The sequence below is a fragment of the Artibeus jamaicensis genome, unplaced genomic scaffold, assembly GCF_021234435.1.
Source record: "Artibeus jamaicensis isolate MK-2021 breed Jamaican fruit bat unplaced genomic scaffold, CSHL_Jam_final scaffold_754, whole genome shotgun sequence".
NCBI classification, from domain to species: Eukaryota; Metazoa; Chordata; class Mammalia; order Chiroptera; family Phyllostomidae; genus Artibeus; species Artibeus jamaicensis.
Genome location: NW_026522054.1, coordinates 3,559,228 through 3,584,263, shown reverse-complemented (window position 1 = coordinate 3,584,263; position 25,036 = coordinate 3,559,228). Strand labels below are relative to the sequence as shown.

At 52.5% G+C, this 25,036-nt stretch overlaps 1 protein-coding gene across 2 annotated transcripts in view; it reads right to left on the bottom strand.

The window, feature by feature from the left end:
* Positions 1-25,036, bottom strand: part of SMYD3 (SET and MYND domain containing 3) — a 460,068-nt gene that overhangs the window by 50,553 nt on the left and 384,479 nt on the right. For both annotated transcript variants that reach the window (XM_053659583.1, XM_053659584.1), the window contains one exon: positions 23,815-23,989. In XM_053659583.1, coding sequence (XP_053515558.1) covers positions 23,815-23,989 — 175 coding nt within the window. The remainder of the gene's footprint in view (positions 1-23,814; positions 23,990-25,036) is intronic.

Genomic DNA, 25,036 nt, shown 5'->3' with positions numbered 1-25,036 from the left:
CCCCGAAAAGGAGCTGTATGTAGCACGTAAGCCAGCGCCTGGTGCAACAACCAGCGAGGAGGTGGGCTGCCTGCTTCAAGGCCCGTGATGTGGACGGGCTTTTGGGCTCAGGAGCCCTTGACACGATGTGTGTGGCGTGTGTGTGTGGTACACTCACCCCAAACTTCAGACTGGCCGGGCCGACAAGTCCGTTTAGTTTTTCCCATAAACTAAAGAACACGTTTTTCATTTTCACCAATAACTTTATTGACTTGGATATCTTGAGTATGTCGGCTATCTCCTGCTATTGGCTTCTAGCGGGTAGAGGACGGGGTGCTGCTGAACACCTTCCGGTGCATGAGACAGCCCCACAGCAAAGGGTTATTTGGCCAAAATGTCAAAAGTACCAACAAACTTCACAAACCACTTTGCACACATTCCATCAGTCATGGCATCTTGTCCGTAAACTGTATAAATCTTATTTTGCATTTCAATCGTGTTTTTACCTTGCTTGAAATAATAAAGCACAATACATCAAAATGTTCATGCATTTTTTTCATCTTCAATATTAAAATGGCTGCACAAAATTTCGCCAATTTTGATCATTTTTTTAAAATGCACATAGATACGACAGCTGTCACAATACAATCTAACAAAACTGTTAGATCGTATTGACGTTCAAGACCACTAAGCACTACTAGAGCCAGCGCCAGAGCCATCACACGGAAAAAACAAATGAACTTTTTGGCCAACCCAACAGCTACGGCGCTGATAGCCTCCTCCTCGCTGAGAACTCATCCAGTACCACACAGATGGGCAGTAAGCAGGGCAGAGGATGTTTACCCCAGTGCGCCCCCTGGGGCCCCCGGGCAGTTAAGTTTGGAAAAGCATCCCACGTGGCTTCGTTCCGGGATTCTGATGTGTCAGCCATCGGAAGCTCCCGGTTGACTTAGCAACAGTGTTGGGATGAGATGGCAAGCAAAGGCTGATGACAAGCACTTGGTTTTGTGTTTAAATGATGAGAGCCGACGTCCACCCACACAGGTACCGTGGACTGTGTCTTTAGTATCTCAGCCACAGTCTGTGTATCCCTCTTGGCCTTTGAGATCTAAGTGTTTTCTGCATTGCTTTTTGACCTGTGGAAGTTATGTTAGCGCTCACAGTTAAAAGTTGCCTTTTATAAACTTTTCATAAGTTGCCTTTAATAAACTCTGGCACCTTTAGGATAAGCAACAAAATTTCCAATCCTGTAAAGGAATACTGAAACTCATGTGCCTTTTCTTTAATTAAAATAACGAATGTCTTTAACTGAATAAACACGTCACTGAAGGTGTCAACGCGGCTGAAGTCGTCAGCTGGAGGATCTGGCGAGCTGCCTGGGGCTGGAGTGAAGGGCCTCGCGATGAAAGACCCATCGTTCCGACCGGCCCTGCCATCCCCCCTGCGGCTCCTAGGATCCATTCCTGGAACTTCGGCCCTTCCTACCGCCTTCCACAACACTGCCTGGGATGGGACGGGACATTTGCTTTTGCACTGCTCCTTCGTGCCAATCTTTCCTTTTCAAATACACATTTTACTTGGGGATAATTTGAGATTTATGGAATAGGGGCAGAGATAGTACGGGGGTTCCCAGTGACTCCTCTCCAATGCCCCCCGGTTGTGAAGCTTGTTACCGAGGAATGTATGTCAAGACTAAGAAACCGGTGCTGGCATATTACTACTAATTAAACTCCAGACTGTCTTTGGATTTTACCAGCATTTCCACCGTGTTCTTCATGACCCGGAATCCAGGTCAGGGACCACGGTGCGTTCCGCAGTCCTGCCGCCCCTGCCCCCCTGGCCTGTGGCGGTTTATCCACCTTCCCTGACAGCGGGAGGAGCAGTGGTCAAGCAGCCTGTGAAACACACTCCAGTCCGGGCTTCCTGCCTGGTGTTTGCGTTGGACTGAACAGGGCTTATAGATTTTTGGGACAGGGTCAGACAGGACAGGCACAGGACACGACTGATGACGCTAACCTGACTGCCTGGCTAAGGCGGTCGTTGGTCAGCTTTCTCCACTGTAACTGATCATCCTTTTTTTCCTTTTTTTAGCTACTCTTTAGAAGCCACTCTAAGAGTCGACGCAAGGAACAAAATGGCATCTTGGTGGGCTGTCTAGTTTAAGAGCCCACCCGAGGGGCCATGAGACGAAAAGCTGTCTAGGAAGACTGCCCAAGTCCCTGCCTCTTGTGCAGACGGGGACCACCTGGGCACGTCCATACCCTCTGCCCAGTGCCTGGCAAGTTCATCCTGACCAGGGAGGGGAGGAGAGCGAGGCAAGGCAGGTGCCGGGGACTCAGTCTCGGGGTCCTGCCTGTGTGACCCTTAGAGCGAGCACCTCCTTAAACCAGGTACATGACACGCCACTCCCTTGTCTCAGACTTGCTTCTGACACTGGTTCCGACCGTTTAGTTTTAAAAATCCTAAAACATAAAAAGATGAGCTCCTTATTTTAGAATGCAGGGTACTACTGCCAGGGCTGTGACGTGTCCTGCAGAACCTTATGGAACCCGCTGTCTCAAGTTCATTCGATCACAGAGCCCTCTGTCACAGAACAGCTCTGTCTTTGCCCAAACTCATTCATACCCTTTGGGGAAATGAGAGCAGAGGGGGAAGTGGTAGCTTGGGTCCAGCCAGTCAGTTCTGGACCTGAATCTGCCTCTAGTCCCAGCTGCCCGACCCCGGCTAAGTCTCCTCACAGAGGGATGCTCTGCAGAGCCACATTTCAGATGCATCGAAACGGATTTCTCTGACCTCTCACACACCCTGGGGATGGCTGTGCTCGCACTTCTGTGAGCTGTGGAGCGACTGACCCTCGTCACCACAACTGGGAGCATAAACTACCTAGACAGGTAGCCAAGCACTCTGACACTGACCCCTGCTGGAACCACAGCAGAACTGCCCACTGGACAACACTGCAGGCAGACAGACTGTGGACAGACTGCAGCCACGCCCTGCACCTGCACCCAGGCCCAGTGACCCTTCTGTCCTCAAACCGCCAGGACTCAGGCGCAGCCCTAACAGAACGCACCTCTGCTCTCTGGCACGGGATCTCTGACGTCCTCTGAAGAGCACCGCGTTGGCAGGCTGGCAGGCTGCACATTTAGGAAGCGAGCCGTGATAGACACGCCGGCGAACCTCATGTCACAGCCTCGAGGCTCCCCGCTGCAGTGGTGTTCCAGGTCAGGAGGTCGCAGCAACCTGCCGGGTCGTCACCGCTTCAGCCCAGAAGCAGGAGACCACAGGGGCACAGCCGAACACCACTCAGACCCGGGCTCTCTGTCTCGGCTACCAACAGGCCTTTCAGGACCCAGGGCTGCATTCGTTCCCACTAAGTGACGGCGGCGTTCGGCAGGCAGCTTGCACCGCGGGCACAGAGAGGCCACTCACCAAAGGGGCAGCCCGCCCAGGGAGGTGGGCTCACAGGGACGGGGACCTATTCAACTAGGTGACAAAGGGACTCGGGGACCGATGAGGACAGCGCTCCGTGCTATTTTTAAACATCAGTCATCTTTTATCAGAAGAAGAAGGACACAGCGGGAAATGCACGGGACTGAGACCTGGTCGGTCTGGGGTGAGTCCCTGACTTCTTTGAGCTTCGCTTTCTCATCCATGAAACAGGGGTAAATACCACCTACTTTTTAAAATGTGTTTTTCAGTCACAGGTGACGTACAACGTTACAGTGGTTTCGGGTGTGGTGATTAGATGCTCACATGCCCTACGGACAGATGGCCCGGTGAGCCCAGTCCCCATCTGACTGACAAGGACGTTGTCAGATGAAATGAGAGAGCGTGTCTGAGGCCATTTCACCGGGCCCGGCACAGAGAAGATGCCTAATGACCATGGGGTTCCTTTTCCCTGAAGACTCTCTCACGGCTGACCCCACACAGCGTGGCCTTCACTCCGCACAGCTTGGTACTGACACCTGAGCCAGGGGACAGCCTCGAGAGCCACCGGGAGAGGCAGAGGCCTTCCCCGGCCGCCTGCTGACTGTCTGGCGTCATGGGACAGAACAGGCGCATCGGTGCCCCGAAGCGAGTCCACTGGGACAACCCAGTGCCGCCCAGGAGGCTCGCTCTCTCTCGGTACCGTCGGGGCGGCCTTCCTCCCCCTCACCGGGTGTTCTCTTTGTCCACGCGGCTTGTCAGCATTTCCACTGCTGGCGGCAGGAATCGGGAGGGCAGCGGAAGCTTGCTTTGCCCTTGTAGTCCAGCCTGAGGGTTTGGGAGGAAAGAGAAGGCAAACCCAGGTGGGGTGTAGACGGAAGTGGGTGGATTGACACGCACAGATTTCAAGGTCTTCGAGGGGCCCTGGATCACTGTCCTGGCTGGTGCCTGGTGGCCACACTGACCATCAGGGTGGCACCAGTCCAGCTGAAGGCTTTGATTCCTGTTAAGACGCGGGTGTCCACAGGAAAGCCTGCTTGCCAGTCAAGAGACCCCAGTGGGACACAAAAATCTAAGAGTGGGTTTGGAAGGCTATGGGGAGGTAAGGGGCAGACCTTAGCCCCCGAGGGGTCAGAGAAGCCACTGCTGGAGGGAGGCAGGTTCCAGAGGAGTGGCGCTGAGTGAGCGGGAAGAGATGCCGCAGAGCCAGCTTGTGCCGCAGAGTCGCCCCGCACGGGGCTCAATGACACTTCCCACACGGCCCCCTGGGGGAAGCGACAGCCCTCGTCCTGTGGACCACAGCTCCGAGTGGACTCCTGTTGGGCACAGAGAACTCCTACGGCCACTGGTCTGGGCCCCCCCACAGCACCCACGTGTGTCTGCGGCACAGCCCCTGCGCCCCTGGCCAGGCCCCTCGCTGCCAGAACCGGGAGTCCCCAGCTCCCGGCAGCCAGCCTGCACGGTGAGACCATCGCCGGGGTCTCTAACGCCACTGAGAAAATACCTATTGGCAGAAACGAAGTCTAGCCAGTTTGGTTAATTTTAAACACTGCGCTGGCCAGGGGACAAGGGTGATGCTATTTGGGTGAGATATTAACAAAAGCGGGAGATGTAGGAAGTCTGAGGTGAGAGGAAGCCAAAGCTAGATCAGTCCAGGAGGGCCTGGCCTGCGCCGGGCGGAGGGCACACTGAGGCCAACTCTGTATTCCCAGTGCTCCCTGCCCCCAGCCAGGCCCTACACTGGCCACGAGCACACTGCAGGGTGCAGGGCTGGCCACAGGGGATGTTCTTTCCTCGTGTGACATCTTCAGAGAGGAGTCTGTGTTTACGAAGGTTAATTCCAGGCTCGACCAACGGCCACTCAAGGCGCAAACGCTCCGAGTCGGCAGGCTTTACACGTCCCATCTGCCGCAGTGCACCTGGCCGGGGAGTGTGTTTCCAGCCAGTGGACTGCCCTGAACACTCTACGCTGTTGACAGATGAGGGCTGGCCGAGCCGGGACACACATTCCTTGGTTCATGCGCATGTTCTTATAAGGAAGTGGGGCTCAGCAGGCATCTGCTCCCCCCAGCAGCAGCCGTGGGGTGGGGGTGGGGGGCTGTGCTCTCGAGGGTGGCCCAACGTGGACTCAGGGATGGCTCTGCCGCATCCCTCTGTGTCTTTACTGTCACCGTGTTGGTGAAACCTGGACAAAGCAGGGCCAAAAAACATGTGTGCCCTGAGAGGAGGCCAGGAATTCCACCTTGAAATGGACAGTTTTGCTTCTGATTGGCCAAGGCCCTGGGGCGACCAACAGGACGCTAGCACCCATTTCCACTCCCCGGAGTGATCAGACTTTGTTAGGAGTGAGCGTGACTTTTCAAAATATTTCATAACCTGCCGCACGGCACAGCCACAGAGCGATCGGAGGAGATGCCAGACGCGGCAATGGTACAGGGTCCCGGGAGTGCCTGCATGAGCCGCCCTGTCTGGCTCCCGGGTGGTGGGCAAGTCCTGGGGGAGGAGCCCGAGCAGGTGACAGTGTGACGGGGCCAGGGGCGGTTTACCAGCCAGGAAGAGAGCATCCTAACGCTATAAAGGGCAGCTGAGGGCTCCGGGTCTGGGGGACCCTCAGTCCTGCTGGGGGTCGGGGTGCAGGGGTGCGCACCGTGGGGAGAAGCACAGAAGGGGAACCTGTCACCTTGGCCTTTCGGATCAGACACATTAACACCCAGGAAAGTCTGGACCCAGACACTGCTATTGGACTGACAGCTTCAGAATAAAGAAGTCCAGCAAGAACAAAATGCCTCCCGGAGCCGATCCCCACAGGGGCCGGGGGGTGGGGGGGTGGGCAGGCCTTGGGAGACTCAGACCTGAGACAGCAGGAGAGGTCTGGCCCGTCTCACGTGAATTCGGGGCAATCCTGCGACCACAGACAGAGACCGTCCCCTCCAGGCACAGCCGGCTCAGATGGCCACTCAAAACACACACTCTTGTGTCTGGGGAAAGGCAAGCATGCAATATGCTTCACCGAGAAGCTGAAAAGCATGGAGGGTGAGTTAATTTCCAGGAGGAAAGTCTGTGGGCGGCACAGCACAGAGAAATGCAGGCAGGGTTCACCTCCGCAAGGCCAATGCTGGTTTTCCCACCTGGGAGAACCACCAAATTAGTTGGCCCTTGAAAATAAGATCTCCGGCTTTTCTTTCTTTCTTCTCCCTTAGGTCTCCCGTGTTAAGACCATGAAACAGTGTGAGATTAAAAGCCTCATTCAGATTCAGAAGTAGAAAGGAGGGTTCGGTGGTAATTCTCTCTGTTCAGAGAAAATACTTCTCAAAGGCATTTCGTAACTGCAACCTAAATGCGTAGGTGGGGGAGGGGGGTGGCGTTCCTTGCTGGGTTTGGGTTGGACACAGAGGCAGCCTGTGAACTTAGTGGGGGACAGAAGCCCCCCATTTCCAGGCATCTCGAGGGCTGCTGTGGGCCCAGCCCCTGCGGACGGGCAGCTGCAGAACACTGGTCCTGCCCTGCTCCCGCGGCCGGTGTCCTGGGCACGGGCAGCGGGCAGAAGCTGGAAATCACACCACCCTTTTGCGGGAGGGAAGGACACGTAGTGGGAGGAATCACTGAGGTGTGACACGTTCTGTCCCTTAGACGTGTGACCTTGGGCAGGGCAGTCAGCTCTCAAGCCATGGCTTTTATAGCCCTAAACTGAGGCTGACACCGCGGCTGTCGTGCGGAGAGGGCGACCTAAGTTCAGGCCTTCCGAGGCCTGACCTACCGAAACATAATTCGGCAGGCTTCCTATAAGTAAAAAAAAGTTGCTAAGTTCAGAATTGGGAACAGGGTTTTGCAAGGGTCTCATGCAAGCAGAGGGTCGGACAGGTTAGGCCTCGTCAGCTCTGGCGTAAACCCACTTTTCCACACCTGCCTATAGCAAATTAAGTAAGAGACATGTACATGAAAGTGCTTTGCCGATTGTAAAGCATCATATACATGCATGATGCGGAGTTACATACATATGTAATACCCACCACATGCCCCGAATTTCCCCAGGGGCAGCTGTGAACAAGACAGACCTGTTTTCTGCCTGACAAAACCTAACCATGTGGCTCTCCAGTCGCCACCCACAGCGAAAGGTCCTCTGAACCCTGAATGGACAGGGAACCAGGCTCATCAATGGGGTGAGCGGGACACCACCCCTCCCAGGGCTCTCCAAGGCCCTGGCTTTCTGGGACTCAGGTGCTATTCAGCCTCCGCCTGTCTTTCCTTCCCAGACTGTCTCCTCACTAACTTCCATTCCAAAGCCCCTGGAGAGATGAGGAAGCCTTTCTAATCCCTGATGTCCAAATAGTAACGGACAGTGGTTGCCTGGGGTGGCCAGGGGTGGTGGGGTGGATGGGAGAATCAGAAGGTAATTGCTAAGGGAGATGATAAAGGTGTTCTGATCTAAATTGCCACGACAGTTGTGCACGTATGTAAACATACTAAAAGCCACTGAACTGTAAACTTTAAAAGGGTCAATTACGTGGTATGTGAATTGTACCTCAATAATGCTATGAGACAATATGGACAAGCAAAACACATCTAAGCTTTAAGAAAAGTTTACAGCAAAAAAAGAGGCCAGAATAAATAAAAGAGGAAAAAATGAACCCAAAGAAAATCCATTATCATTCCAAAAAGGGGAGAGAACTAGAAAGACTAATCATCCTTAGAGAGATTTGAGAAGGTATTGCAGCCAAAGAGCAAGAATAAGAAGCTAGAAAACAGGCATGGTTCAAGAAGAAGTTCTTGTAATTAAAAAAAATTTGCTGAGATATAAAAATTCTGTTAAAGGTCTAGAACATAAGGTCAAGGATAACTCTCACAACTTAAAGCAAAAGGCCTGAGACATTGGAAACATCTGACTACCAGAACTTTCCGAACTAACATCTGACCACCAGAACTTTCAGAACTAAAGAACAGAGAAAATAGAGGAAATGAAAATAAAAAGGGAAAAATAAAAGTTTTTTCAGAGATAAAAGAAAACAAGAGCCTTGATAATGAAAGAGTCTGGCATGAATAAAAATTACCTGCATCCAGACACATCAATGTGAACTTTCAGAATATCAAAGAGAAAGCCAGAGCCAAGAAATGTAGAGAAAGATGAAATGGGTGATCGACAAAGAAACCCAGATCCCACGGGCATCAGACACAATAGATCTTAGAAGACAGTGTAACAGCTTTTAGAACCATCCCTGAAAATAATGTTGAATTGAGAGTTTCATACTCAAATTCCCCATCAGAATGACAGAACTAAATATCCATCTCATACAGAGAGAAATCAACTGCCTGAACTTGGTGGAGGAAGAAATAAAAATTTCAGTATATTGTTTGAAGTTTCACAAGTGCCCATTCAAAGAATTAAAACATCACTATTATTTTTAATGCAAAGAGAGGTGATGGATAGACAAAAAAAGAATAAATGAGCTACATTTTTTTAAATGGAACTTTTCATTCGGTGATACGTAAGAAACATTCAGAGGTATATAAAATAACTATTGGAAGTACCGAAAATTAAAATGTTTTTACAAAGTCGCTGGTAAGCAGCAGGCCTGAAAGTGGCCAGGGAGCTTTTTATTTTGAGAATGAGATACGGGGTTTTCACATGTTTTAAAATCTAAATAATGGGGGCCTCTGCGTATGCAGCACCGAAAAGAGTGCCACTCCTGACACCCCGGCAGCTGCTCCCAGCGTGAACCGACTCCTGGGTTCCTGGCATTTTCAGGTACCTGAGGAAGGTCGCCTTATCCTGATGCCCCCTTGGAGATTCGAAATGTGTGCTCATTTACTGAGCGCTGTGAGAAGGGCAGCAGAGAAGAAACCAGAGTAACGTCATTCGTAGGCAAGTCAAGTCATGGACAGATCTATTTGATAAATTATTCGCTGATTTTAATAAATTTAGCACCATTTTTTCCCCTCAAGATTTATTACTTGTAATGGAAATGTTTCCAAAGCTCTGACAGGAACATGCAACAGCAAAAAATATGAAATGTGCAGAAAGCTAGTGAGACATAAATTAAGTGGGTAATTTTCCACATATGAGATTGTTTAGGTTTCTTTTGAATGTTCCCGAATGTTCTTTTTAAAACTTCATTTAAAACGTCAAGCACTTTAAAGTTTCCTTTCCACAGCCCCTCCAGGGGCCTATCAGCATTAATTTAGGATTTCTTGCAATTACACGTTTAAATTAAATATAAATTCGAAAGCATCTTAAAGATATCAAAATTTTAAATTTCAATCTGATTTAAATTCTAAATGGAGAAATGTACAAAATGAAGGCTAACAAGCTACTTAGGCATTGGTGCAAGAACATTAAAAATGCTTAAATAAAAAATGACATTTCAAAAGTGTAGAAGAAAAGTCAAATACAGCAGAAACAGTCAAGTTACATAGGAAACGTCAAACCTTTAGCTAGCCAGAAAAACTGCGTTTCAGATAGCACTGAGTTCTGTTTCACCAGCCTTCCGGAATTTTTAAAAACCGCATCTCAGGAAGCGTCTCAATATTCGTTAATATTCAGGAAACTATCTTTCAATATCAGTAATCCAGGCCGAACAATTCTGAAAAGGCTACAAAATCACCATTTGGTACATTTGGCATAGCCAGTACATGGGTCTGTCAGAGGATCGGGGCTGGCGAACTGGCTTTTCGCGAGCTGGCTATTATCAGTAACTGATTTTCAGCAAATTGACCTGAAGGCATTTTACTGAGCCTGGCTGCTCCCGAGCTCCTTTAGCCAGGACCCCTCTTTTCTATCATGTCGGTGGAACCACGTCCCCAGGGAAGGTGCTTGGGACGCACTACCGATGAGGAATGGAGCCAGGCACCTGCACCAAAGACCCTGGGGGGCAGCAGACCTGGGCCACATTCACTGGAAACAAGGAAACTAATGAGAGAAGGTTGTTAACTTTCAGCCAAATGTCACATGTCTACCAACCTGCAATTCCATGTTCTACTTCTCCACCTCTAACAATGAGGAATTCCACATTTTATAGTAACTTATAAAATTCCAATGTTACGTTTTCATTAAAGAAGTCGTGGTGGGAATGCTGTGTGGGCCGTCTTTCTCTCCTCCTCGTGCGGGTCTGAGAGGCAGCGTGTCCTCCCCCCCCAATACTGCTGCTCCACTCACTGCCCGAGAGCACTAACCAGTGGGGCAAAAGCAGCGCTGGGGCAGAGAGCGCACCCCTACAAGCCCGAGGGGCAGCAAGGAGGCGTGAAACTGGCCTGGTGGGGGAGTCGGCAGGGCAGGTGCGGGGTTGGGGGGGGCCATGGCAGGCAGACAGGGCTGGCGCGGCTGGGGCTGCCTGGCCCAGCTGCCCCTGTTCTAGGGACGCATCGCGGTCCATGTCACCAGGGCTTGTGATCTCCCAGGCAAAGCCAGAAATCTGTACTTCCCAAAATGTGTCAATCTCCTTTCTACAGGTTAGCAACTCTCTGAACTAAAGACCAAAATGAAGTGCTACACAGCCCATGATACATGTATGCTTTTCAAACACACGGCTGGCCCTTCAACAACACGCGTTGAACTGTGTGGGCTCGCTCACGCACACGCAGCTTTTTCAGCAAACACGTCCAGTCCCGTGAGTGTGTCTTCTCTTCCTTGTGGTTTTCTCAGTAACATTTTCCTTTCTCTAGCTTACTGGAAGAATGCAGCATATAAAACATCTGACATGGAAGATATATGTTATTTACTATGTTATCAGTAAGGCTTCTGGTCAACAGTAGACTATTAATAGTTACATTTTGGGGGAATGGAAAGTTGTGTGTGGATTTTCAACTGCGTAGGTCACCCCTGACCTCTGCATTATTCAAGGGTCAACTATATGTAAATGTGTTTATGCATAACTGATATCACTTTGTGTATGCGTATATGTGTATATACTATAGACATAAAGCTCAAGATACATATTATCTTACTCCGCTGCCTGCCAAGTTACAGAACCCCCCCCCCAACACACAAGCTCTCAAAGCTGTACTGACTCCTCAGGACCAGGCGGAAGAAGGAAGGGTATGTGTCACCCACAGCCCGATGACAATGGGGGTGACAGAGAAGCAGAGTGGAGTTGGTTTGTTTTTGTACTTTATTTGTGGCTGAAACTGAGGAAGTTCTAGAGGCTTTGAAACTCAGAGAACCTCAGCCACAAGGGACATTAAACCTCATTAAGACAATCCTCTCACCCCCCAGAAAAAAATCAGTTTGATAAAAGTTAATAAATGGCTCCACGCTGCAGAAATACTTCCAAAGATGAGGAATTCCCTGCTCTTCAGAACGGAATGGTCCCTGACTGGGCGCCTGGATGGAGTGTGGCTCCCCTCTCATCCCAAGTCACGCTCCCGAGTCCTTGCTCCGCCAGCCCCGAGCAAGCGTCTACTGCCTCCCTGCACTGCCACCCGTCAAAGACAAGAAAACTTGTCCCAGCGGGTCTCCGTTTACTGCACTGAGTCTGTTCCACTTTCACCAGCTACTTCTCACACAACGGGGCTTCAGGACTGCTCTCCTCCATGTCACTCTCGGCTGGAAACTCTCTAGCTCTCGTGCGGTGGATGTGTGTATCCAACCTGCTGGGGTTGGCGCTACACTTCGAACAATGCAGCCCCAGGTCGTGCCAGCTTTCCCAGCCACTGCACTAGTCCCCCTCTGCCCCCCATATATCTCAGTGAGGGTTCTTTGTGTCATAGGAAGCAAGAAACCCAACTGTAACTGGCTGACCAAACAGGAAACGTATCAGCCCACGTGTCTACGTAACTCCACAGCACGGGGGGAAATCTGGAGTCAAGCAATGCTTCTACGCGACCAGAATGTCTCTCCACTCCTCACCTCTGCCTTCTGGGTTTGGTCTCTGTTCGCTCTCTCTGTGGTCTCAGGAGACCTAAAGCCTCAATCGTGAGCAGCAGGAAAGGGAAAGTCTGCCTTCTTAATGTGTCACATAAAAGTCCAAGAATGGCCACCATTGGCTCTACCTTGTCTGACTTGGGCCAGACGACCAGGAAAATGCAACCCTCTCACTCAGGCTGATCGCAAACTACCCCGGAGGCCAATCACATACAAGCTGCAGGGCCCGGACATTTGAGGTTCTAGTAAGAAGAAGAATGGAAGAATTAACACTAATGGATCCCCCCAAAATAATCCACCACAAAATGCTAGAGAAACCCTCCAGCCTGTTATTGAATTTTTAATCACAAATGCAGACTTTTGCATGTATCCCTATTTAAATTCATCTTGTTCGTATCAACCAAATGTTTCTAATTAAGGAGATAATTTCATAGTTCGATTTAGTCCCCCAAAGTATTAGCTGTTCTTCTCAGCTGTGCCCCCCTTGAAAATGTGCTATGGGACACCTCTGTGTATTCATCTCCTTAAGTCTGATAGAAATGTTGACTTAGAACTTGAAAAAGGGAGCTCTGAGGCACATCATTCTATATTTCCCCCGGGGGGGGGGGTGGTGGTGGAGTCTACCCATCATTGACAACCACAGTCAGACACAGCTGTTTAAAAGCTATAAATGGCCCTGGCTGGTGTAGCTCAGTGGATTGAGTGTGGGCCTACAAAGCAAAGGATTGCGGTTCGATGCCCAGTCAGGGCACATGCCTGGGTTGCAGGCTAGTTCCCAGCAGGGGATGCACAAGAGGCAATCATACATTGATTGATATTTCTCTCCCTCTCTCCTTCCCTTCCCCTCTAAAGATAAATATAATCTTTTATAAATGAATGAATGAATGAATGAGTGAATGATGTAAATGAACCCCACCAGCCCACATTTTTGCATCTACAGGAAAAGTACCAGGAGACACTGTCAAATACCTTGCTGAAACCCAGTACACTCTTTCCATGGCAGCACCTCCAACGTGCACGCCGCCTCCTGGCCACGCGCCTTTGTGCCGGCAGCTGGTAACAGGTGAGGCGCACAGGGACAAAGAACGCCCACAGAACGTGCCGCGCACTGTGATCAGGGACCCCGGGCCCTCACGCAACACCGCCTCCCCCAGGCCCAACCAGCCTTGCGACCATCTTCCTCCACCAGACGTCCTCCTCAACGGCTAGCGTGTGTTCTGGCGGGAGTGTGTCCCGCTACTCCCTTTGACGTTGCAGAAACCGGCCCTTGCAGAGCTTTGCTCCTAAGGTTCCCAACTCTGATGGTGCAGAGATGCTCCCACCTTCTCTCCTGTGTCGTAGTGTTTTACTTATCAGCCTTTGGACTCTGCCGGCTTGTCCGGCATCCACCCCGACCCCAAGCTCCTGTCCTGTTTCAAACCTGTGCTTCTGATGGGGCTGCCCCCACGCTCTCTCCCCTGGTCCAGGCGGGAATGCACGTGAAACCCAAAGAAGCCTAAGAAAGCTGTTTAAAGCGCACATTCTCCTGGGGTGGGGGGTGGACAGCTGGAGGGAACAGAACCTCCTCTTTTGTCACAGAACTAGGGAACCGTGTGGACGGGGGGCTGCAGGACGGCAAGCTCTCCGCCCCGTGGTGGGGAAGACTGTGCGTGTGGGAAGGGATGGTGACCACGCAGAGGAACGAGCAGATCCAGGGAGAGGAGGAGAGACAGACTGACAGACAGAGAGACGGACACCCACCGGGTGACCCGGACAGGGCCCCTGTCACACCCGATCTGCCCCAGACGTGCAGTTGCGTGGGCAGCAAACTCCGTCTGCGGTCTGAGAACGAAGGAACCCAGATGGATTCACGTGCCCAGAAGGCAGGGTGGTCCGGCTGTGAGGAGCGAGGCCCTCCCTCCTGTGTAGTGACCACCCCGGGGGGGTCCGACCCACGGCCCAACACAAAATCATAAATTACTTAAAATATGATGAGATTTTTTTGTGACTATGTGTTACCATGTATTTAATGTGTGGCCCAGAGATGCCAAAAGGTCGGACAACCCTAACTCTAGACCTTTATAACTAAATAAAGCTAACACAGATGTCCTTTTTAAAAAAAAATTATAATGAAATATCAATGAATCCAAGGCCTGAGTTTGAGCCCTCGCTCTGCCACAGAAGGGGCGAGATGTAAGTCACGCAGTGGCTGTGAGGGCGAGAAGGACAAGCAAGTGGCTGGGCCCGCAGCAGGTTCTTAGTAAGTGACAGCGATTGCGTTTCAGGTGGAGACAGTGGAGAGGTGGCAGAGAGCCCTCCCGGTCCTTTCACCTGTTCCTCTGGAAGGACGGCACTAACAAGGAGCATTCAGACGCTTTCCCAATCACTGAACCCGATCTGTCTTCTGTTGAGAAGCCACCACGGCGGTGTCTCCCACGACCCGTGAGGGCTGACCTGCTGCTCCTCTTTAACTCCGCAGGGCAGTGTGACAGTACGACGGATGCCCTTGTGCAGAGGAAGGGACCCCCTCACCCATTTGCTCTGCGGGTGGGCACCGCCTCCGCTCCCAGGACCCCTGTCCAAGGGCGGGGCTCCCGCACCTCAGTTTCCTAGCACCCAGCTGGGCCACTTCCCTCAAACACACCTACGTGTTACACACTTTTGCCAGCCAGCACACGCTCATGACCTCGAGAGAGAGCTCCGTGCTACCTAGCCCAAAGGACATTTTTTTTCACTTTAAGACTGGGAATAATCCTTTTGGGGACAATTTATACCCCATCTTTCATTTCTTTCAAGGATCTGTTACTGTTCCTCATGAAAGCTATCCCCACTCTCTGTAAGTGATCAAATTCATGAAATTTGGCCAATCAATATTATTTGTGCAATATAATTGGAGGTCCGTTCCTCTGCTCTTGGAGAAGTGTCAAAAACCCAGTATGGAATTCACTCAAAATACACAGGTAAATACATGTGAATGAGCTACTCATGTTTTCCAAATCGTAAAACGTGTGATTTAAGAAATTAAACTTCATAAACAATTAAAATTGGTTTTAATCGGTCCTTTTTGAGCCTTTCGAGGTTGAACCCATCATTCCTCAAGTCTGTCTGATTTTTCTGTTAGCTCTTTACAGGGGAAAATGAATTTCTGGGGTGGTTTTTCTTTTTCTATTTTCTCTTCCTCAAGCTGAGAAAAAGCAAAAGAGATAGCAGTTCTGCAGCTGCAGGGGCAGCCAAGCAAGAGATTGATTCAACAGGAGGAATGTAACGCGTCCCGGAAGATTCCCTAGGATTTGCTATCCGGCTGCGTGGGGTGCAATTTGTTGTAATAAGAAACTGAAGGTTTTCTGTCAGGAATGTCAGTGCGCTCAGAGACGGCTTGTGAAAGTTAACAGGAAAAAAATGAACCACAGTGGGAGATGCTTATATTCTGAAAATGCCTGCACGAACGGGAAGACTAAAGACCACTTCTCAGAGTGTATACATGGTTCATAGACACTGGTGAACGCAGAAGACTAAATGTCTTCCTGTGCCGCTGACCTAGCCCTGGGGGCGGAGTGTGGCTTTCATCTCGCTCACAGGGAGGTTGTTTAAAGAAAGTCAGCAAATGCAGCACAGAAAAGCTATTTCATTTCCGGTGGCCTGGCCTGGCAACTCAAGAGCTAAGGTGTAGGGGTTGGGGTTGCAATGAATGGGGTTGGTGCACGGCTGTGGGATTGGGGGGCCGCAGGGTACTGGTACCCTTGTTCCAGGTAAGGACAGGAAACAGGAGCCGTGTGCTGGGCAGGGAGAACATCAAGGAGCCAGAACGACAGACTGCCAAGAGCCAGACAGGAGGACAACTGGAATTTGGAGATCCTGCCATCAGCACCCGAAACATCAGCAGGAGGAAAAGGAAGCCTGTCGTGGAACGCGGGCATCTGAGGACTGGGTAAAGGCTGCGGATGCAGAGGAACCGACCAGGGAGCTGTCGGACGGTGGGGGCGGGCTCCGGGCGCTTTCCCTCTGGTCTAACCCTTTTCCAGTAGACTAAGTGCTGCCACGGGGAGGCTGGCACCTCTCACAGGACTTAGTCCTGGACCAGAAGCTTGCATGGGGAAGGAGGGGCTGGGAGGGCGAGAAGGGGGAGGCTCTGGTGATGGACACATGCAGAGAAGTGACGTCAGACAGAGCTCGCAGGCTGGTGTGAAACGAAGGTTTGAGGCCGCCCAACGATGGTGAAGGGGCTCAGTCCTGGATCCCCCCACTCCCAGAGAGAGGCCGAGAGGGACAGCATGGCCACTGGCAGTGGAGCGGTCTGGGAGCTCCTCGCCAGACCTGGGCCTATGTTTGCCCAGGTACTTCCTGGTAGTGAGTGCACAGGGATCTGGAGGGGCCTTGAACAACGCTGTTCTAAACAAAAACCGGAGGAGGTGGCTGCAGCCGGCCACTGAGTGGCTGGGCAGTGCATGGAGGCAGATGTGCTTTTTTTGGTCAAACGAGCTGCATGGAAGTGGTGTGGGCAGGGCGTTCTTGCAGCGATGTTACCGCCACAGTGAAACAGGGTGAAGCCTGGAGGGGGCCCCAAATTGAGATTTGGAATGGGGTCCAGAACTCAAGGTGTCCAGGAACTACTAGGAAGATAATATAGGATGTCCTCACCCCTTCCCCCCACAGGTGTGAGTTGGGAGAAGGGACACATGGAGCAGGAACATGCAGAGCTGTGTTGTACAGCAACACCTTTGCAGTTAATCTCTGGCCTGGTCATTTAACATATCTATAGCCTTTAACTGGTTTCATAGATGTGTTAAATAGCTGTGGCCATGCTTGGAGCCAGGGAGAAGGGAGTGACTTCCACCCAAGATGTAACTGGGAGGCAACTCCCTCTGGTTAAAGAGCCTGTCTGTGTGAGAGCTTGGAGATGACTGGCTCCAGGCCATGGGGCCACGCCTGCCCAGACCCACTATGGCAGCCCAGTAAAGCTGGGAGGATATGGGAGTGCTGGCAAGTGTAGCCAATTGTGGGAGGAGCTGGCAATGGGGCTGCAGACGAAGATTGAGGTAGGGATTTAAACCCAGGCACAGCAGCCATTGAGGGGAGAACCACGGGGTCTCGGCCTAGTGGGGCCCCCCCCCCCCCCCCCGCAGCTTTACAGAGGAGAACCACATGGCTTGATCCTGGCCAGCGACACAGGTGATGGTGCTGGGAGCCTGAATTTACTACTTTTCCTGGGATGTGGTACCCAAATTAGGGCAGAGGGAGAAGGAAGGACTGTGTGCATCTGTGGGTGTCCTAAAGGACTTTGATATTTTAGTGAACACATTAGGTCACTACTTTAAGTCTGTAGAGCTTTAAATAAACATTTCCTTTCCTTTTCACAAATCTCTGGCCTTGAGAGATGTCTTTCCTTTGGCGGTGGACAAGCAAACCTCATGGGGGGTTCTTTCAGTAATAGTACATCGTACCCCCCCTTGTGTTCTGTAACAACAGGACAGTATCGCTTGGGTGCTAGGGTGACTGGGCCCCATGACATGCGCCATGGGCAGGAGGGGATACCTCGGGTCTTAGGGCCCCGGAGCTGGTGTGCTAGCCCAGAGAGCAGAAAATTCCAAGCCAGACAGTTGGCTTCCAGCCCAAGTTCATCAAAAGCGAGTGCAAGGGAATGATCCCTGGGACTGGGATTCTCTAGGTGTGAAGCACCAGGAGGCAGTGGCTGGGCTGGCCAGAGCCGCTGTTACGGGCTGGGCTGTGTCCCTCTGAAGTCCATGTGTTACAGCCTTAACCCTCGGCACCTAGAATACGGCTCTAGTTAGAGACAGGGCCTTTAGGGACACGATTAACTGAGGTCCTCAGGGTGGGCCCCAGTGAATAAGACCCGTGTCCTTACAAGAAGAAGAAACGTGGATACATAGAGAGCTGCACACGCATGAAGGAAACGCCCTGTGAGGGCGGCAGTGCCCCCCCCCCCCGCAAGCCATGGGGGAGGCCTCGGAAGAAACCAAATGTGCTGGCACCTGGGCCTCAGCTTTCCAGCCTCCAGCACCGAGAGGAAACCAGTTACAGTCGGAGTGTGCCACAGGGGACTAACCGGGCGTTTTAGCCTTGGCGACGCTGTGGGAAGAACTTCGGGAAGCCAGAGTGGGCGACTCCTGTGCGTGAGGCCTGAAGGCAGTCGAAGGAGGCGTGAAACCTGGAAATCCATCAGCGGACCCCAGGAGGTATCATACGTGGCCCAGGGAAGGGCTGCCCGCCCCAGCACTGTTAAAGCCTATTCGTCACTGGCCGGGGCTCAGCTGGCCCAAGGGTCCCTCCTCGGGTTCACAAGTGCCTGGTTTTCTGCAGAGACCCAGAGGTCACACTGAGCTGCTGTCGGGAACTGTCCACCAGCGCTAGGGTTTCATCTGTTTTGTCCCATCTGCTCTGTACAACAATATTTATTTACCACTGTCCACGCAGGGGGTCTCAGTAAATACTCCTGTTGAAAAAAGTCAGTGCCTGAATTAGAAGCTTGAGATGTTCCCGTACACAGGACCCTGGGCCCTGGGCCTGCCGGCGGCCACGCAGAGAGCTGCCTGCCCAGTGTGGAAGACGGGGAGGCAAGCGGCTGTTCAGGTGGCATCCCGGCCCGTCTCCTACAAGCCGGCACCAATCAAAAGGGACACCATCTGCCTCTTGGACACTGACGAGACTGCGGTTCCTGCGGCCATCTGACTTTCTAAAGCCTCGTTCCCTGTCACAGGGAACTTGTCCTGGTCAAGGACAAGGGACAAGGGTGTGGGCTGAAACTGCCCTGCACAGGTGGCGTCTCGAGGAAGGGGACGTGGGGTCGAGGGAAGAGGAGCGGATCCCTGGAGGGGCAGGGTTTTCATTTCTGTGCTTCCCCCCAGAAAGTGCGGTCAGAGAAATGGCTCGTGAAAATTTCGTGAGGCACACCAGGGCAGGCAGATGGCCGGCAAGGTGAGCAGACAGAGCGCGGGAGGTCCCGTCCTGGGCACAGGCCCGATTCCTTCCCCGGGTCCGACTCTCTGAGCAAGGCTGCAGCGAGCTCTGCACCAGGCGCAAGAGCCAGGGAGCCCCACCTCCAGGAAGGAGCTGCACGGACCGGTGTGCTGACTGGGACAGCACGTGTGTGACAGAGCGGCGCGGGGACGGCGAAGGCAGGCCCGGGAAGCTGCTGGGTGGGTGGGGCACCCGCCACCCCCCCACGTCCCCTGTGGTGACGCGCACCTGCGGGCTGTGTTGGCTCCCTCCCTGGTCCGTCACATTGACAGATGACAAGCCGCACAAAAGAGCAATTGTGCGTCTTCAGGAGAAAAGCCAGCTTGAAAACAGTCCTGGAAAGTACTGCAGTGATGAAACCTCACATTTTATCAACTTATCTGCCAAAGCTCCTGAGGGAAGAGCTTAAAAATTACTGGCAAAACGAAAACTGGCGTGGCGTCTGTGGAATTCCCAGCAGCCTCCGAGCTACAAACACCTCCCTGGTAAACATGTCACATACACGAGCCACCCACTGCGTGTCCCTTCGACTCTTCCCACCATTCTTTTTCCCCTGGCAACAAGACACAGAAGACTGAGCTGAAACCTCACTCTTTCCGGCTTCCCCTCCTTGGGGGGCTTTCACAGGCCTCTTCCCCTCCGTCATCGCCGTGTCTACACCCGCGCTCATTCCTCCGCCTCTTCCCCAGGAGACTCCTGGAAACGCCATCCTCCATCACAAAAAGGCGGCCTGTGGACCACAAAATCCATACCAGCCGATCTCCCTCCCCAGGAGCAGGCTTCGGTCAAGGAAAAGGGGGAGGCCCTCACTGTTCTGACGTGAATTTACATCGGATAAAAGAAAAATCAGGTCATGCGGTCTCGATTCCCTGGACAAAACAGAAAGGTTTTGGTGGATGGGCACACAACATGGGGACAGTGATCTGCATTTAAAAGGAACGGAACTTTTGATGGGGGTAAGTCGGCACACAGAAACTTGCCGCGTGGTTTTGCTCTACACATTCAGCCCCCGGCACACACACAGGTGTGCGGGTGTTAATTGTAACACTGTTTGACATTATAAACACATGGTAACAACAGGGGCTGGTCCGCACGTTAGGGTGTGTTCATGAAACGAGATACTGAGCCTCTATTACAAAGAATGAGGTAGACAGTCAGGAGCAGATTTGGGCAGATGTCCACAACTCGCTGTAGGATGAAAAATGCAAGTGGTGAACAGGAGACACAAAGGGACCCCGTTCTTTCTCCCTCCGACCACGGAGGACAGGTCTGAGCTTCTCCGTCTCTCTGTCCCCTTCCGCACCCGCCACCTGGGGAGAGATGGAGTCCCTCCCCAGGACAGGCCCGAAGAAGGCAGGCAAGAGAGAAAAAAAGACAGGAGGGGACAGGGGAAGAGTTTTGAGCAGAAGGAGGTGAGAGGGAGGGAAAAGGAGTCTGAGGGGTGAGGAGAGCTGGGGGCACAGAGAGTGGAAAAGAAGGGCGGCCTGGCAGGGTCGGGCACGCGTGCTGTGAACGGAAGTGTGCGCACACACTGACGTTCTCGGGGAGACTTCCCGTGGTTATCTGCGGGGAATGAGGCAACTTGGAAAGATGTGGGGGTTTCTACCCTTGTGTTCTTTGCAAAAATGTTTTATTCTAGAAGTATATACTCGTCCTAGAGCAACAATGAAGTTAATAGACAGGTATGGATACCATGAAAGTCCCCCTTCAAAGCTTTAAAGAGCCTCTGTATTTCCGTATCACTCCCTGGTCCCTGAAGAAAATCAAGTTTCATTTGTATCTGACATAACTCAAAGCAATTTTAAGGCTACATTCAGTTGGATGCATTTCTCTTCTTTTTTAAACGCAGAGCACAGGCCCGTGATGCGCGGGCCGGCGGCCGGGCAGCCCCGGCACGACCTGGGCACCTGCGTCCCCAGGAGACGCTCTCCAGGGCCTGGCGGCCGCCTGGCCAACCAACTTTTAGAACCCGGTTCGGCTGATGGTCGAGATTCGACTGAATTAAATTTGTAAACAAAACTTACAAAGTACTTTGAAATTCCTTTCACTCTGCCTGACGTTTACAAGGCGAAGAAGGGACAGAGACCGTGCATACGTGACCACGGACGCACACCCAGAAGAAATCGCACAAGCCAGAGTGATCAATTCTGTCGCACGTGAATTAACTGCCACTTGGTTTAGGACACACGAAGAACTTAATGCTGTGTTGTCTTCTCAACATGAAGAGAACTTGAGTAGAAGTATTAAATAACTGAGGAGAAGGAAAGGAGCTGAAGACAACACAGCTGTGTGTGTTGGACAAAGACAGTGTCGGTGGTTTGGACAAAATCACCAGGAGACGCCTGACCTCCCTCTGGCTGCTGCAAACAGTGTATTGACACTGCAGAACTGTCAGGGCGGTGGCAGTCCACTCACCCCTCGGGGACTCATGCCTAGCTAACTGCCCGTGTCCTTGGCTGAAGGACACGGCTTCTCCTTTCTCTCCGCTTTGTCGGTTCTGAATTAAAGTAGTTTCCTTTCCTCTGCTGCACCTTTGCAGGCAAACAACTCGGATGCCGCCCATGGGGAGGGGACGGATGCAGGCTGGGCTTCCCGAAGCGGAGACCACCACGGAGCGCCCTCCTGACAAGCTCCAGGGGTGGGAAACGCGGGAGACGTGGAGACTCCTCAGCCAGTGGCAGACGAGAGGGTTCAGTACGGAGAGTGTGACCTGCCAACTGCCGGGGCTTGACGCAAGGTGAAGTCAGTAAAGCTTCCATTTAATTAAGAGCTAAGTGAGTCCTTCAAAGAAGCCTTCCTTGGTAGGTGTGCGGAAGAGGATTCAAACCTGGGCAGCAGCAGCACCCTCGAAGGTGTGTGGCCCTCCCTGAGGACCAACTTTAAGCTTCTCCACTCGGAGGCAGCCTGGGTGTCAGAGGGAGGGGAGGATGGCGCAGGCAGCATTGGTGCTGCTGGGGCGCTGGAGATGGGAGCATCTTCTCAGTCCGCATCTCCTGGCTGGAATTCATCCCTCACCCGGCAGGCAGCCTACGGTCTGGCTTCCTGGGACCAAGCCCCGGAGTTCAGAGAGGGAGCACCAACCGTCCCCCCACCTGCCTCTCATTGCAACACAAAGGCTTGGAGGGTGAAGCCTTATCTCTGCATTCAGTTCATATTTTCTGCAAAGCCACAAGTTTCGCCATATGGAACACACACGTTAGAATCATGGGAAAGTCTGCAGTCTTGGCCCTCGAGGCCACCTCTTACAAGTTTGATGAAAGCTGACTCACAGTCTGAATTCCAAAGCTGTTCAACCACAAGGCAGCGGAAGAAGCCACCTACAGAAGTTCTGCAAGCCCCTCAGGGGGGCCCTGGGGCCATGGCTGGCCTGCAAACCCCTGCCATCCACCTGGCGGGTGGGGCCTTTGGCACTATGCCCCCGGACCAGGCCTGGCTTCCTGACCCCTTTGCCTGGACTAGATAATATCCTAGACTCTAGATGGGCTGTTGATCCTGGTCACCTCCCCTTGTCAGTCATCTCCTGAAGCTCTTTCTCAAGTGGGGACAGGCAGTAGGCTGGGCTCTGCGTCCCACCCCCTCCTCCCCGCCCTTAGACTCACTCCCCTGCCTGTTGCCCCATGCCGCACAGACTCAGGCCTGGGTTCTCCCACTGCCTGGCCTCTCGCAGCTGTCATCCCACTTGCATGGTCCTCAGAGGTACCCAGAAGGGGTCCCCTGCTCTCCGGGAACCTCCCACAAACTCCCTGGATCCCAGACACTTTGGGGCACCTTCTGAGCAGCGAATGACCTCGTTCTGTGCTGGAGATGGTTATTACGTGCGTCTCTGCACCCTCTCCCTTGGACTGATCCGTCTCAACTTCCACACACATTCTTGCTCACTGCACACCAGGGTCCCACACCCACCAGCACGAGACTGTCAGCACCAGGCCCCTACACCTCCAAAGCTCTGGGTTCACAGAACAGCGAGGGACAAAACACCCACTGGTCTGCGGGACTGAGGCCAAACGAGAGACAATGAATAACCAACAGTTCCGTCACCTGATTCAATGCCATGTCACAGCAGGCTGTCTCCCTGCTCTCCTGCTCGGGTCTAAGGTGGCCATGAGGTAAAAGGATTCGAGTGAAGACACCCTGGGACTCACAAAGCCCTGACGGATGGAAGACACCATCATCACTGTGTGCCAGATCGAGGACCCCACACCGGACCACCCCCCTCACCTCGATCAGCTGAGGCTGATGATACAGCCTCCCCAAGCGGAGTCTGCACGTGTGTGCCTCTCCGGCTCGCCCAGGGCACTGTGCTTGCTCCTGCTGCCGTGAACAGCACCCCCCAGTGGGATCAGCACCCCCACATTGAGAGGGCATCTCACAGTTTCTGCTGACGCACAGTGCTAGACACACAGAAGCGACTTGACCAGTGATGGACAAACGCATAAACGATGGCATGAAAGAGCGAACAGAACAAGGTTTGGCTCTGCAACTGACCGAGAATTGGATGGGACTCGCAGTAGAAAGTAGTGATCAGAACGACTTCACGATGTCCATCCTTTGCCCCGAGCCAAGGCACTGCAGCCTCCACTGAGCCTCCCCTGTGCACGTACCTGTACGGCTCCATGGTCCGGAGGCCGTAGAACAGGGCCTCCTCCAGCAGCCCCAGGTGGATGCAGGCGTCCATGGCGCAGTCCAGCACCTTCAGCTGGTAGATGTTGATATCGGGGAGCCGTTCGGCGTTGCTACTCAGGATCGCCTGGCACATGGCCAGAACCTGCTCCCACTCTGTTATTAACCTTAGTTAAGGACTCATCAACCTCACCGAGACACAAACCAATGTGAAAGGAGATTCTCCAGGAGGCTGGCGAGCTCCCAGGCCCAGGAGGGAAGGCCGACGCGTGACACTGTGCAGATGAGCTGCCTGAAAACACGCTCGAGACAAAACCGTCTAAGTGGCATCCCGGAGAAGTGAGCTGTTTACATCGACAGAGCAGCTTCCAGCCGCAGCTCGGCGGGGTTCGGGCTTCCAAAGAACCATTCTTTCTTCATGTTCCTAAACGTATTCTCTTTAAACCTCAGCACGAGCAGGGGGCAACAATGCCTTAAAAAGGATGGAGAGAAAACCCCATACCCACTTCTGAGCAACTCTGACTTTCTGATTAACCAGAACTTAACTCTCATGAACCTTGGGGTGACCTCACTGTCCGGGATGGCTGTAACTTGTCCTCTTACAGACACAGGCAGGGAACTAAGGACGTGGTGTACGGGGTGTGCCTTGAATCCCCCTGAGATGAGTTACCCCACAAGCAGAGACTGAGTTGAGACTGCGGGCACCTGAGGACCTAGTGTGGTTGCTTTTCTGCACAGTGTTAGGGGAGCTGGAGGCCAAGGAGGTGGTGGGAGGGGGCAGGCCGTCCTTCTGCCCCTCCTTCAATCTGTGTTGCTGCAAAGTCATCTGCATTCAGGTGTCAGAATTCCTCTAAGGTGAAAGGTTCGCTGACTTCGGACATCACAGAAATGGCGGAACCTTGGACTGTGGATAAAGCTGGATGTAAACCCAGGCTGGTTTCGCCATCTGCCCCACTTGAGGTTCTGAGCAAGCACTCCTGGGCGCTCTGAGGCAGGCCAGAAATAAAAATGCCTAACTAATGTCACAGCAAAGGATAAATAAACTGAGTGTAAAATGAAAAATATCCTTTACGTGTTCCGCTGTGAGCCAGGCACACAGTGGGACATTAGTGTGAGGCACAGAACACACACACACCAAAATGAGTGCCTTTCTCCTTCCTTCACGTGCCCCTGAGTGTGGCGAAGCTTAAGGAAAACGGTTCA